This window comes from Hyperolius riggenbachi, chromosome 6 (genome assembly GCF_040937935.1).
Source record: "Hyperolius riggenbachi isolate aHypRig1 chromosome 6, aHypRig1.pri, whole genome shotgun sequence".
Taxonomy (NCBI): domain Eukaryota; kingdom Metazoa; phylum Chordata; class Amphibia; order Anura; family Hyperoliidae; genus Hyperolius; species Hyperolius riggenbachi.
The window spans coordinates 102014773-102030365 of NC_090651.1; the positions used below are offsets into that span (position 1 = coordinate 102014773).

Sequence of the window (15593 nt, forward strand, 5' to 3'; positions counted from 1 at the left end):
GTCTCAGTAGACATAAAGGCTTTGTAAGATTTAGGCTGCATACACACTTCTCAGTGCGTGAAAGGTCGCCTTTTCTGTCATGTCCTTTTTTGTATTTTTTGTGCGTTCGCTTTTTTTCCGCACATTCGTTTTTTTTGCGTTTTACATGCGTTTTTCTATTGTGTTTTATGCAAATCACTAGGAAGAAAATAGGAAGCGGAAATACATCAGAAAACCTTTTTTTCTCTCTAAAAAACGCATATTAAATGCATACAAAACGTGTTACATTGCGTCACCATTGACTTCCATTATGTGCGTTTTTGAAAAATATGCAACAAAACCAGCGTTTTTTAAAAGGCATATTATAAAACGCATATGCGTTTTTTTATATTCGTTTTTTGATGCAGCACATTGACTACCGCTGCATTTTCTACAACGCTAGCGTTTCTGCGAAGTGTGTTCCCAGCCTTAGATACAAAATATAACACATTATTACATATAGTAGATTGCAGAAACCGCAGTTGCGTGATTAGATGAAGCCATACAAATAAACATATAAACACAACATCTTTTATGCTTCTACAACATCCATGTCATAGATTTCCAAACAGAATATACCGGTATTTCCACAACTGCAGAAATCTAAGGCCTCATTCACATCACACATGCTTTCGTGCGCATTTGGAAGCGCGTATGATGTGCTGATTCTGAAACGCAAGAACGGCAGAAGGGTAAAGACAGCCCTTCTACCGTTCACATCTACTACGCTGAGCAGCAGTACGATGCGTTATGAAGCACTTGCGTACTGCTGCTTGCATTTTGCCCGCAAGCGCAGAACTAATCCCATCACTGTAATGGATGGGATCAGCAGCACATCAGGCAGTGGTGCAGATGGCGTGCAATCATACGTGTTGCGTTCTGATCGCACGGCCATCTGCACTAAAGAGATGTGAACGAGGCCTAGCTGCCCCACAGACTGCCAACAAACGGATGAGTCTTGTTGGAGGTGACAAAACTGATGACAAATCCATTGAGGTCATTTTTAATTCAGGGTAATTCTGATGTTTACCTACACAAAGTATATATAATATACTAAAATACACTGCTGCTTGTTAAATATAAAGCCCTGAATGAGTGAACCAGAAACCAACAGTTGTGTTTTCTTATTAAAATACAATATAAAATTGTCAGTAGCCCTTTAAGCTTTATAGTGGAAATAGCAGATAATGACTAAATATATAGAAAAGTGAGGCTAGAGCACTTAGAGGCTAATTAGTAAAGTCTGTTTGCAGTACCTATATGGATTACAGTGGCCAGTCACATGATGCTGCACAGGTGGCAGTTGGCCGCATCCAGTCACCAGCCATCATGTGACCAGGCAGATGTGGGAGGTGCCAGCACCAGCCATCCTGTCACCAGTCAACATATTTTGAAAATAAACAAAAGTGGCAGGTGCCAGCACAAGCCATCATGTCACCAGGCAGAAGTGGGAAGGGCCAGCACCAGCCATCATGTGAGCAGGCAAAAGTGGGAGGGGCCAGCACCAGCCATCATTAGACCAGGCAGAAGTGGGAGGGGCCAGCACCAGCCAACCTGTCACCAGCCAGGACAGTTGGCCGCATCCTGTCAGAGAGAAGCGGAGAGAGCAGCAGCAACATTTCTTGCTACAGAATCTGACAGGTAGAAGAGGAAATCGTTCACAGGTAAGTAGATAATTCTGAGGAGAAAGATGAAGAGAAGAAGAAGCAGAAGAAGCAGCAGCAGCAGCCAAGAAGGAGGCGCCTCGAGTCCAAAGAGAAGGATGATGGAGAAAGGTAAGTGGTGCTTATCATGTTATCTTGATCATTTGGGACATTTTGAACAGAACAGTAACTAATTAGATAAATCACTATCCACAGTAAGAATCCTAATAATATCCAGCAGTGGTTGGATGCTGTAATGATAATAATATCCAGCAGTGGCTGGATTTTGTAGCACCTTTTGGGGAGTCCCCTAGGGGCTGCAGACAAAATGGTGGATCTCCCCCAGGTTTGATGGGGAGGTGTTCGGCGCAGCTGGGAGAGTCTCGGTGGTAATACAGCAGAAGGCCTATGGGAAATAGCGCCCGAAGCCAAACACTGGAGTCTACTTGTGTTTCCAGTGCTGGGCTCCGGCCACCATTTTCCTGTAGCCCTGAACTGCCTGCCAGTGCGGGAGATTTGCAGCAGCTGCTGTAATTAGAAACGGAGACCAACACTGGAAAAGAGAAGAGGAGTCACCTGTTAGGGGAGTGTTTTTATTTTTCAGGTGCCACTGCCACCACCAGGGATATTAGGAAACACTAACTGCCCCACTATGTGTATCTTGGAGGAAACACTGCCACAATATGCCTGTTTTGGGGGAAACACTGCCACATTATGCCTGTTTTTTGGAGGAAACACTGCCACAATATGCCTGTTTTGGAGGAAACACTGCCACATTATGCCTGTTTTTTGGAGGAAACACTGCCACAATATGCCTATTTTTGGGGAAAAAGCTACCACGTTATATGTATTCTGAGGGAACCACTGCCTAATTACAAGTATATTGGGGGAAACGCTGCCGCATTATTCTTATATTGGGGAGAGGGGGGGAACGCTGCCACATTATGTGTATTTATTTAAAGGGGTAAAGGAAAAGATCTCACAACGCACCAATTGTAAAGAAGTACAAATACAACATTTTTACTGATCGCTTTCATAGACAAAGACCAAAAAGGCCCACAATAGGGAAACCAAAAATGGGGGAGACAAAAACAATAAAACCATGAATGGAGAGGGGTGGCTGCGAAAGATATACATATACAGCTGGAGTAATGCATTATGAGCACGGCAGGATAATATATTACAATATAAATAAATAAATAATATGTTACAGCAATGCAGGCGCCTAAAAAATAGAGATATCCAAGAAGAGGGACCCCCCCCCCCATAACAATCAGTACATTTGTTCTATAAAACATTTGTGTCTCAGATGAATATCCGCAACAGCTACATTTATATCTAGATTGGGTGCAACCGTTGAAGATGCATCAACACCAAACACCTCATATTTTGCCACAAAGATTCGGGTGGCCCTGCACTTGATGCGCCAATTTGTACAAAGGCAGATTTGAATTTATCAGAAATTTCCATTTGTTTTGAGTGGGAACAGTGTGAAGCTTCCATTTTACCAGCAACATCTTCCTAGCATAGAAACATGGGGCACGATTTCACTAAGCTGTGCTGCCACAGTCACTGGACAGTCAGGCTACTGGGCCAATCAAAGTGCAGCAATGCCGTTCTTTGAAACTACTGGACCTGCCTGGCTCCAGGCAGGTTCAGTGGAGCGATGGTTACATGTAACTAAGCGCTCTTTAAACACAGCATAATACTGCGCATGCTAAATAGCGCACTGCTCTTACGTTAGGGATGCCTGTGCAAGGGATCACATGGGAAGTAGGAAGTACCATGGGAGTGTAATCAAACAATTGGTATGCTCAATTCCTGTACAGCCTAAAGCCCAATCTACACGATACGATTATGTGTGCGATTCGATTATGATTCTATTTATGATCCGATTAAATCCGACATGTCCGATCGGTATTTGATTCAATTCGATTTGCCATTGCAAAACAATGGCAAATCAAATCCCTATCGGACATGTCGGACTTAATCGGATCGTAAATAGAATCGTAATCGAAAAACACAAAGAATCCTATCGTGTAGATGGGGCTTAGCCTTCCTGGCGGTAAGCCGCGCAGGAGGTTTTCTCAGGCCCTGCTGGGCCGATCTGCGCAATTTTTTTTTTGCTGAACGCAGCTAGCACTTTGCTGCGTCAGCATACCGATCGACGCCGCCCCGCGCCGATTCGCCGCCATCCGCGTCGCCGTACAGCACCCCCACCCCCGTAGACCCCTGCGCTGCCTGGCCTATCAGAGCCGGGCAGCGCCAAGGGGTGGATCGAGTCTCCCTTAGACGTCACGACGTCCATGACATCGGTGACGTCATCCCGCCCCGTCGCCATGGCGACGGGGGAAGCCCTCCAGGAAATCCCGTTCTTTGAACGGGATTTCCTGGATCGCCTATTGCCAGAGGCGATCGGCGGGGCTGGGGGGATGCCGCTGAGCAGCGGCTATCATGTAGCGAGCCCTAGGCTCGCTACATGATTTAAAAAAATAAAAAATAAAAAAACCGGCTGCGCTGCCCCCTGGCGGTTTTTAATAGACCGCCAGGAGGGTCAATAGGTTAAATATGCTTGGAGAAAATTCAGTTGCAATAAACATTAGTACATATGTATAAATCTCAAAAATGCATATTTAAATGAGGCAATTGCATGTATAATAAACACCACTGTCTCACATATAGCAGTTAATAAAGGGCCTGATTACACCCATATTTAGAGTCTCTGGTTCATGACTTCTGCAGAAGTCCAAATTTAAAGGGCCAGATCATTGTTAACCATCAGCCATTATTTAAAGTCTCTGGTGCATAAGTTATGCGGGTAGGTAAAAGCACACAGTCCAAACAGAATAAATGAACAGAAAAAAACAGTCCTGATAGAGCACAAGTGATCGCCGATGGGTTGGCGCCTTCCGTGCAGGTGTGGGGGTGCGCCTGCCCCATGTGACAACGTGTCCACGTCACCAGGAGCATACTGAGCCAGCTCCCGATCATATATATAGCGAGGTAACAAACAAACCGATTAGTATTTTCTAAAGCCGCATCTGCACGCGTAGATGCGGCCGCGATGCTCCTTATCCAATCTTCATTTTTGAATACAAAAAGTTTCCAATACAAAAAATGGACTTAACATCTCTCTTCCGTAATAGATACAGCAAATACAAAAATATATGAGGTCTCCTGTGGGGTGTACAGAGTTGCTGATGTGTGTGAAATGTGCCTAGAAGCTGTGCAATGCTGATAAAGTGTTGGGGGTTTGACGTGTAAAGTGTAAAAGCTGCATCTGGTCCATGATAGTCACTGACTGCTGCACTCACTGTGAAACCAGAAGTGACATGTAATAGTTGCATTGATGTCACTGTCCCTGGTGTGGGTACCACACTCTGCACTTAGTTCCTTGCACTGCACTCCTCAGATTCACACCTGACCTGACAAAGAAAGCTAATATGTGTCCTAATCTTTTATTTGCATTATTATAAGATAACCAATAAATAGCTGAATTAAATAATTGTGATCTGGTGACACCTTAATGTGTTTTGTATTTAATCCCAACAGATGTCCCCGTGTCCCTCGAGACCCTCTTCTTCCAGCGATGGCTTGGAGAAGGCAGCTACGGCCGAGTCCTGCAGGCAACACACTCACCTGGCGTACGTACGAAAAGGGCGTCGGGAAAAAAGGGCGCGTGGTATAAACGATAAATGGAAAATATCGTTTATAGAAATATTGTGTAGAATTTCGTTTATAAATAGTGTTTTAAGAATTTATAAATCACTAAATAATGTGTATGAGATCGGCAATTCTTAAAACGTTAATCTTCCCTATTTGTAAAGTGAAACTTATATTTACGTTTATTAAAAACCCTCCCTGTACCTATCCCTAACCCCTAGACCCCCTGTTGGTGCCTAAACCTAAGACCCCCCAGTTGGTGCCTAAACCTAAGACCCCCCTGTTGGTGCCTAAACCTAAGACCCCCCTGTTGGTGCCTAAACCTAAGACCCCCCAGTTGGTGCCTAAACCTAAGACCCCCCAGTTGGTGCCTAAACCTAAGACCCCCCTGTTGGTGCCTAAACCTAAGACCCCCCAGTTGGTGCCTAAACCTAAGACCCCCCTGTTGGTGCCTAAACCTAAAACCCTCTATGGATAATAAAACAGACATTAATAAATAAAAAATGTAAAGAAAAAAATGTAAATTATTTTTTTGGGTGGATAATAATGTTTTAGAAATGTTTTAGAAATAGTGATTTAGTATCTTCATAAACGTTATTCGTCACGGGCTCATTTTGTAAACTTAAATCATCACAAACATAGTTATAAATCCTTAAATATCTCCGGGCGCCGTTATAAATCCTTAAAAATCTCCGGCGCCTTTTTTTCCCTGTTCAGCGCCCATTAAACGATATTTATAATGGAAGTGAATGGGGCGCCCTTTTTGTCCACTTGTCTCATGCGCCCAAATCTACTGCTTCCAGGGAATACGCAATCAAGGTCATCAAGAAGAGGACCCTGGTATCCCGTGGGGGGATGAAACGCGTCATTCTGGAGAGCCGGATCCTAAGAAGCGCATCAGGATGTCCCTTCCTCATCCAAGGAAGGTTTGCTCTCCAGACTCCGGTAAGTTCACCCACTATGGTAAATATCACTGAGTAATGACTGTTACAGTATGAAAGCGAACTCTATGTTCTCTTTTTACAGGATCTGCTAATGATGGGAATGGACCTTGCCCGAGGTGGAGATCTGCATGACCTTCTACGGAACAGAGGACCTCTAGACATAAGCACAGTGAAGTACGTACTAAATATGATTTGTGTCTTGTCTTTATAGGTGTGGCAGGCATAGCACTTGCTATAGAAGCGCTATGCCTGCACGTAGGGCTCAGAGACACTATAAGCGGTTTTAGTTCATGAACACATTCTGAGTGCTTTTAAAAAAAATTGCTCCCTTTCATTTGTATTAAAATGGCAGTAAAAGCATATAAAAATCGATGCGATCGCGTAAAATTGCAAACGTTGACAATTTTAAGGGATCGCATCGATTTTTATGCAATTTTAGAGCGATTTTAATGCAAGTTAGTGGGAGCGTTTTTTAAAAGCACTAAGACTCAGATGATCTGAAAGTGCTCAGAAAAACGCTTATAGTGTGTCTGATCCCTTAGCGGCTTAGAGGGCCCATGTTCTGACTTCTCAGACGCACTGTTAGGGGCAGAGACTCAGGGCCCCAATTGTTGCTGTCAGCAGCCTGAGCCCCATGCTGCAGCCGCTGACACATCACATAGCTCCTAACTGTCCCTCTTTTGAAGGGACAGTCCCTCTTTGAGAACCAAATTCCTCTGTCCCACCTTCTTCCTTATTTGACCCTCTTTCAAGATTGATGTAGAGATCTGCTTGGTATATGTATTTTTCTACTGAAAAATGTGCTTAAAGTGACACTGAAGCGAAAAAAAAAAAAGTATGATATAATGAACTTTGTATAGTGTGGATAATTCATAGAACATTAGTAGCAAAGAAAATAATCTCATTTTTATTTTCAGTTATTAGCTTTTCTTTATAACATTGCATCATTCTCTAATATTTGCCGTTTAAAAACGACACTATATTTTAAACTATGAAACAGAGCAGAGCTAATGACCCTTTGAACTTAACTGAAGTAAAACCTTAAATAAACAGGAAACAGTGAGAGACAGGTTGAGATAAGTGCTTCTGAAACAGCACTGTAACCAACCAAGTTTGGTCAGAGAGCTCAGAGAAGCTCTTTTGCATAGATAATTTCCTGTACTGGAAACAATATGAGACTCCTGTCTGTGCTACCAATGTTTTATAGCTGTACTACACATACAAATTATTATATAATAAGTTTTTATTTTTTTCACTTCAGATTCTATTTTAACTGACTAATGCTGCGTACACACTGGCGACTAAGGTCGTTTGAAACAGCTAATTAACGATCGTTCCGCCAACGATCATTAACACGAACGACATCGGGAAGATGGAAATATCCAACCTGACGGATCGTATCTACCGAGAATCGTTGCAAAACTATAGTGTGTACAGACATCGGCCGAGAACGATCGTTACAAGGGCCAATGCGCCTGCGTTGAATTCTGCTCAGCTTCAGTACTTCCTGTGTAGCGCGGCCGTAAAGATTGTTACATTGCTCATTTCAATTAAACTTTGTTTTCAAGTTAACAATCATATATTTGTATCTATTGTAACTCCATGTCAGTGTTTTTTTTTTTTTTTTTTTTTTTATATAAATATGTACGCAACATTTCCTTCTGATCGTTCTTTTCTGCGAGAACGATAGTTAAAATGTGTATGATGATCGCTGCATCCCATCGTTGCATTCCTATCGTTGCCGTATCGTTCGTCTTTCAATTATCGTTCCTAGCGAACGATAGTTATCGCAAGTGTGTACGTAGCATACACTTTATTCCCAGCAATTAAACTGATGTTTCATATTTTCAAATATCAAGCACAGGTCAGCATTTAAAATGAAGAAAAAATAATGATTATAGAAAGGAACAGTCTGGTTAGAATGATAAAACTACATGTTTTGCTTTTGAAGTGTGGCGGGGGTGTGGTTAGAGGTGTGTCTTAAAGAGGATCTGTACTAAGAAAAAATGCCACTGGGGGGTACTCACCTTGGGAGGGGGAAGCCTCTGGATCGTATCGATGCTTCCTCTTTCCTCCTCTGTCCCACGGTGGTCTCGCCGCAGGTCCAGGAACGGTGGCCATGTAAATAATCACCTTCCAAGCTCCAGCGCAGGCGCAGTAGCGACTCTCAGCTCCGAAATAGGCGGAAATAGCCGATTCCAGTCGGGTCAGCTCTACTGCGCAGGCGCAAGTCTCCTGCCCTTTAGGCCTCGTTCACATTGGGTGCGTTGAAAAACATGTAAAAGCACATGATAAAAAAAGCATGCGTCTCTGTGCGGGTTTCAGTGCGCTGCGCTGCCCTTTTTTACGCATGTTTGGCTTATTGCGGCAGTAGCAGTTGTCAAGAAAGCTTTGTTTTCATATTAAAATGTATTTTTTTTTTGCAATTAGGGGTAAAAAACGCATGCACTTGTATGCGCTAAAAAAGCGCACCGATTCACTTGCACTGATGTTCGCTTTACAGCTCAACGCGCAGAAATGCATGCAACACTATGTTTTTGTAACGCAGCTCAGCGCAGCACATAGATGTAAACCAGGCACACTAATTACATGGGAAAGTCAATACTTTGCAGAACGCACAGCGCAACGCACTGTGAAAAGCGCACAGAAACGGCCCTGTGTGACCGAGGCCTTTATACTTTCCTAGTAGTTCTGGGTCACCACGAGCTATCTGGGCATTACTTGATGTATATGTGGTGGTGGTGTGCTTTGTTGTTTTTGTCGATTTCTTTTATATTTCAGGTTGATGGGGCTGTGAGGCAACAGTGGGCGTTCCTACAGAAAAAGCATGTTGGTCTGGGATTGGTCATCAAGAGGAGTGCGGGAAATACAGCATCCAATGTGAAAGGGCGGTATGGGTTATATAAATGGCTTCTTGGGGGCTGTCTGCAGTTTTAGGAGCAGCCATCTGAACTACCCCCTTGTCGCTGGCACAGATTTGTTTGGTAGTATTTTAGAGTCTCTCATTTAGTATGAGAGGGCTTTGATATTTTTATCTGCTACTTGGTTTGGATCTTTGGAGATTTATTGTTTGGGTAAATTTGCCAACTAATGTGGGTTGGTTTGAATCTCTGAGTTATTGTTTTACACAACTAGGCCTGGTGCACACCAAAAACCGCTAGCAGATCCGCAAAATGCTAGCAGATTTTGAAACGCTTTTTCTTGTTTTTCTGTAGCGTTTCAGCTAGCATTTTGCGTTTTTGGGAAGCGTTTTTGGTGTAGTAGATTTCATGTATTGTTACAGTAAAGCTGTTACTGAACAGCTACTGTAACAAAAAACGCCTGGCAAACCGCTCTAAAGTGCAGTTTTTCAGAGCGGTTTGCGTTTTTCCTATACTTAACATTGAGGCAGAAACGCATCCGCATTCCAAAATCTGCAGCAGCCCGGGAGTATGTGTTTCTGCAAAACGCCTCCCGCTCTGGTGTGCACCAGCCCATTGAAATACATTACCCAAGCGTTTCCACATCCGCAAGCGGATCGCAAACCGTATCCAAACCGCTCTGGTGTGCACTAGGCCCTATTGACTATTAATATTGGTTTCAGTGTTCTGGAACTGAAAGTTAAAAAAGTTGAATAAAACTTTTAAATATTTTATCAATACCCTAATAAAAGCCTGTGACCAGTTTTATATCAAATAAAAAAAAGATTTAACCACTTCAGCCCTCAGTCGTTTTCACTTTATGCATTCGAGCAATGTTCACCTCCCATTTATTAGCCTATAACTTTATCACTACTTATCACAATGAACTGATCTACATCTTGTTTTTTCCGCCACCAATTAGGCTTTCTTTGGGTGGTACATTTTGCTAAGAGCTACCTTACTGTGAATGCACAAATCCATTATTTCTCAGTTCTCGGCCATTGTAGTTTTAAAATAATACATGCCTCCATAATTAAAACCCACGTATTGTATTTGCCCATTTGTCCCGGTTATTACACCATTTAAATTATGTCTCTATCACAATGTATGGTGACAATATTTTATTTGGAAATAAAGGTGCATTTTTTCCATTTTGCATCCATCACTATTTACAAGCTTATAATAAAAAAAAATATAGAAATATTTCATCTTTACATAGATATTTAAAAAAAAGTTTAGACCCTTAGGTAAATATTTACGTGGGGTTTTTTTGTAATTTTTTTTTATTATTATTATTAAACATTTTATTTAGGTATTTTTGGTAGGGTGGGATGTAAATAGTAATTTTTTTAACGTAAATATATGTTTATTTTTTTTTAGGTAGATGTAGTTTTACTTTTTGGCCACAAGATGGCAACTTTAGGTTTGTTTACATGACGTCACTCTAAGCGTAACATGTACGCTTAGAGGGACCTAGGGGGCCGTAGGAGGCAGAAAAAGCGAGGCTTCCGAGAGAAGCGGTCGCTTTTTCTGCGGGGGAGAGGAATCAGTGATTGGGTACCATGGCCTGATTCATTGATTCCTGGGCTAATGATTCGCGGCCGGGAGCGCGTGTGCACGTGCCTGATCAGCCGAGGGAACGCACATGGCCTCCTGGACGTAGCTTCTACATCCAGGAGGCTTAAATGGTTAATATATTTAATCAACAGCATGAGTTTTTTAATGGGGTAAAGTTTATTAAAAGTATAAGTAAATGGTACCTGAATTCCCAGGCACATGAGACTCACCTGTATTTCTATTTACAGATTCTATGCTGCGGAGATCGTCTGCGCCCTCCAGTACCTCCATTCTAAGGGCTACATTCACAGGTAAGTTACCCCTTTCCCATGTGCAACAATCCCCCTTCCATATGTAGGTAACCCCTTCTATGTGCAGCTACCCTTTTCCACAAGTAACTATGTGCAGCTACCCAGGGCTGGGCTGAGGCAGAGGCTGGATAGGCTCCAGCCTCTGAGCACAGAGCTGTGAGGGCACGGGGAGCCCAACTACTTTCCTCCCTCCCTCTCCTCAGGCCCCCTGCCTGTCACTGTTTAGCAGCATGTGCGCTCACCCCATCTGCAGCATTATGGAGTGCAGAGGGAGAGGATTACAAGCAGCAAGCACTCACCTCCTCTGGGTTCCAGGTGCTGGAGGTCCTGTCTGTATTCTCTGCACCACCACCGCTCTGTACTTCCTGCTTCTCAGAACAGAAACTAGAGCCCAATCTGAGAAGCAAGGAGTACAAGGCAACAGCAGTGTAGAAAAGACAGAAAGTATCTCCAGCACCTGGTCCACTTCACAATGCTGCTGATGGGGAGGTGGGCTTCCTGTTAGTGTATGGGGGCACATCTGGCTATTATTCTGGGGAGTGGGCAGCCTGATCCTAGGGGCACACCTGGCTACTACTGTTGAAAGGGCTGACTAATACTGGGAGCACATCTGGCTATTAGGGAAGGGGGTGCACTTTAGAATGTCCACAACTGTGCTGGAAAACCTTGTTCCAGCCCTGCAATTACACCCTTCCATATGCAACAGTTCTCCTTCCATGTGCAGCTTTCCCTTTCCTTGTGCAACAGTCCTCCTTCCATGTGCAGCACTCCCATTTGCATGTGCAGCTACCCCCTTCCATGTGCAGCAGTCCCCCCTTTTAGTATACAGTCCACATTTGCAGTAGACCAATTCTATGTGGACTCTCCCCACGGCTGAATGTAATCTCCACATGGGCAATATTACAGTAAGTTCCTGAATAAGGACCCATGGGACTAATTCACAAAGCTTTTCTGTTGCATTAACTCACCTTACTTATTAAAGCGGACCCAAACCAAACATTTTTTTAATTCAAAATATTTAGTTGCACCACTCTGACACATACAAATATAAATAAACACTCCTTCACGCCTATGAGCATTTCAGTGCATGCTTTTTACCCTTCTCTTTGCATACCTTGGGTAATACAGGTGGCAGCCATTAGCAATTCCTCCTTTGCTGGACACCATCTACTCCACCAGTTTGCCGGATTATTTGCCGGCAATATGAAAGGAAGGGAGGGGTTTCTCCAATAAAAGTAAAATAGTTTATATTTGTCACCATGCAGCTGAAAAAAGGCTGCAATTTATTATTATAATTTAGAAAATAGATTTTATTTCTGAAATCTTGTATTTTTAGTTTGGGCCCACTTTAACTAACTTATCTCTGCTTAAATTTACTTAACTCATGGTTTATCTCTCCGTATCTGTTTATCTTATGCATTAGCTCTCCTTAAGGTGCGTACACACGCACTACCAGCGGCAATGACTGATCCGCTGGACCCTCCCGCCGGGCGGATGTTCAGCCGACAGTATTGCGTGTGTACGCACTGTCGGCGGACTGATTTAGCGGTCAGCGGATCGTTCAGAAACAGCCTTATCAGTCCGCCGACTCCGCGTACACACGCACTACTGTCGGTTGAACGTCCGCCCAGCGGGAGGGTCCAGCGGATCAGTCGCTGCCGCTGGTAGTGCAGGTGTATGCACCTTTACAGTTAGGGGCCTATCACACATCAGAATTCATAGAGCGTTTTCTGAATTCGCATTCGCCACACTCCTAATGGAAATCAATGGCACCACACTAAATGTTTTGCGATTTAACACAAATTCTTGCATTTGATTTGTCTGCAGATAAAAAAAAAGGCCTACATGCATGAATTTTTTCCCGACAAACATGGGAATCCCATATCATGCAAGTCAATGGATATGCAAATTAAAAGTTAATTACATACAAATTCATGTTAATGAACTCCATGAATACACATGGCAAACAACATAATATGAAAATTTGCATATAAAACGTAAAAAACAAAAACAAAAAAAGAAGACTGATAAGGAAAAACACAAAATGCAGAATCACAAATACAAAAAAGGGTCCATAAATGGTCCATAAATCACAGGGATAAGCGTGAAGACACCCTTTAGGGTAAAAAAAAAGTAAGCTTAGTGAATGATCCCCCTTGTGAGTTATCTCCTTATCTGAATATCACCTTGTTTATAAAATAACTTTGTAGTGCTCAGCAAGCATGCAAATCACTCAAAGTGAAGGATTAAGTGAATGTTAAAAGTTTGGTATTACTTGTTCCCTGTTTTTACATATTTTTTTACTTACTAGATGATAAAAGGGTATTGTTCCATTAAGGTGAGAAAACAATAAGGAGTGATAACTTATGACAAAAGCTTAGTACATTAGGGTGGCAGATTAATTTCTGATTGGTTGCTGCTGTAGGCTGCTACATTGTTATCTGTCCTTTTACAGGAACCGCAGTGCATTACATGTTATATTGATAACTTACAATATGTCACAGTTGTATGACAGAATGTCTGTTTTACAGGGACATTAAGCCCGCGAATATCCTTCTGGATGGTACTGGCCATATCAAGTTGGCGGACTTTGGGCTGGCGATGGAGGAAACCACATCCAGGATATGTGTCGGCACCCGAGACTACATGGCCCCAGAGATGAGGCAACGCCTGGAATACGACGCTGCAGTGGATTGGTACTCCTTCGGCGTGGTCCTCTACGAGATGGTAAGTGGTATGTCACGTGATCCCGACAGTGTGTACTTGGACTACGTCACCCGGGACCTCCTTACAAAGGTTAGTATATTATTACAAAAGTTAGTATAGCAAATATTGCAGAAAATATACGTTTATTTCATTTACTTTTAATGTTTTATTATTTTTCAGCTCCTCTGGGCAGATCCACGTGTGCGCCTGGGAGCCAACGGCGACATCAGAAGACACGCATTCTTCAGAGGCATCAACTGGGTGGCGCTGGAAGGACTTCATATGGTGCCACCAATCATCCCTGAACAAGTAAGCATGGAGACCTGAAATACTATAAACTCTACCTATGAAAACGGTAGCTAAATCTTTTCTCTCATTGCAGCCCCCAGAGACGGCGAACCTCCCTCACAGGACACTTCAGGAAATGATGACAGCAATCGGTGAGGACCAGATGGACCCAACTGGACCAGAGGACCAGCAGCTTCTCCAGGTATTCTCTTTTCAGGGCAGAGAAGGGCAGAGCCGGCTCGTGGACCCCGACTGTTGGAACCTCAAGGCCTTGGAACCCTGGCAGGAGCGCAGACTGTGGCACATGGTACGGATTTAGCACATTTAGCATATATGTTTCTGTCTGGTGCATGTATTTGTTTAGCTAATTACTCTTTATTCCTGTTTCTCCATCCTTAGAGGACCTGTGTCGTGAAGCTCGCCAGATGTGACTGAGGAAATGATGACAGCGGTGGACGAAGCTTTGTGCTCAGGACTGACAACATGTCGGTAAGATTTCTCATCTCTTTACACAAGAAATACAGGGAATAACAAACACACCTTGGGCTCAATTCTCACAGAAGTTGGGCTACTGAAAAATGTAACAACTGTTCTCCTCCCCGCCTTTGTTAGCAGGCTCAGATTTACCTCACAGGAGCCTACAAGCACAAATGTCCTGGCACCTTAGACATAGCCCTCCATGAACCTACAAGCCCCCACCGAACCATACCACATGTCGGCTGGCTGGCTTAGCTGTCACTTTTCCCTTATTTTGCTTGCCCGTCATAGGTAGCTACAGTTGCAGCTTTGCGACACGATTGACCAGCCAACTCGATTATGCTATCCAATCTGATAAAAATCGGTGCTGCAACAAGCGTGCCCGATTGGCTATTTTGACAGATTTTGAGCCAAAATCGGTCAAATGTATCAGACTGGGAAATCTCTGGCCGATGGGGTGCATCGAGGTAATGGTGTGCGATATCAGGACCAGATCAAATGAAATCTGATTGGTTAGTACAAGTGAATGCACTAAAAATGTTTTTGTTTGTTATTCATCTTGATAAATGAGCCCCAGTGAACATTATTTCTTGCTAACACCATATTACTGTTTTTTCTTCCATAGAAGACCTCTGTGCGGAAGAAGACCAGACGATGACGGACCCAGAAACCAGAGGTGACAGATGAGGGACCTGGAGGCATCGTCCAACAGAAGAGGACATCGGGGTAAGTCCTTTTCTTCTTCCCTTTGACAGACATACACTGACTGAGAAACACACATTGGGCTCAGCTCATAAAGAATGGGAGTTATTGGAAATAACAGCTTTTTTTCTTCTTAGCTATCTTAAAAGTTCTTCAACAAACATCTGTTTATTTTATCTCCAGTCCCCTGCTGGAGATAGAATAACGCTGTTATCATTTCATCTAACTCCCATTCTTTGTGACTTGTGCTCCATGACCGGTATACGCCAACACTGTCTGACATTCACCACAAGACACAGACACACAGGAGCTGATTTACTAACACAGTTGCAGTAAAAACTGGAGCAACATAGATTCAGCTGCTTGGAGCAACCAATAAGATAG

The 15593-nt window shown here is 43.2% G+C and overlaps 1 protein-coding gene across 2 annotated transcripts; it reads left to right on the forward strand.

Annotated features, from left to right (window-relative positions):
- The first annotated feature begins 8984 nt into the window (after positions 1–8984).
- LOC137522507 (protein kinase C delta type-like) lies at positions 8985–15331 on the forward strand. Of its 2 annotated transcripts, none has more exons than XM_068242580.1 (7): positions 8985–9159; positions 10974–11036; positions 13568–13832; positions 13923–14051; positions 14125–14337; positions 14430–14519; positions 15133–15331. In XM_068242580.1, the coding sequence occupies exons 1-6, from the start codon at positions 8993–8995 to the stop codon at positions 14463–14465; spliced, it is 873 nt and encodes a 290-aa protein (XP_068098681.1). In that variant the 5' UTR covers positions 8985–8992; the 3' UTR covers positions 14466–14519; positions 15133–15331. The 2 variants fall into 2 exon arrangements, with proteins under 2 accessions (XP_068098681.1, XP_068098682.1); XM_068242581.1 differs by having other exon boundaries at positions 13568–13763.
- Positions 15332–15593: the final 262 nt, after the last annotated feature.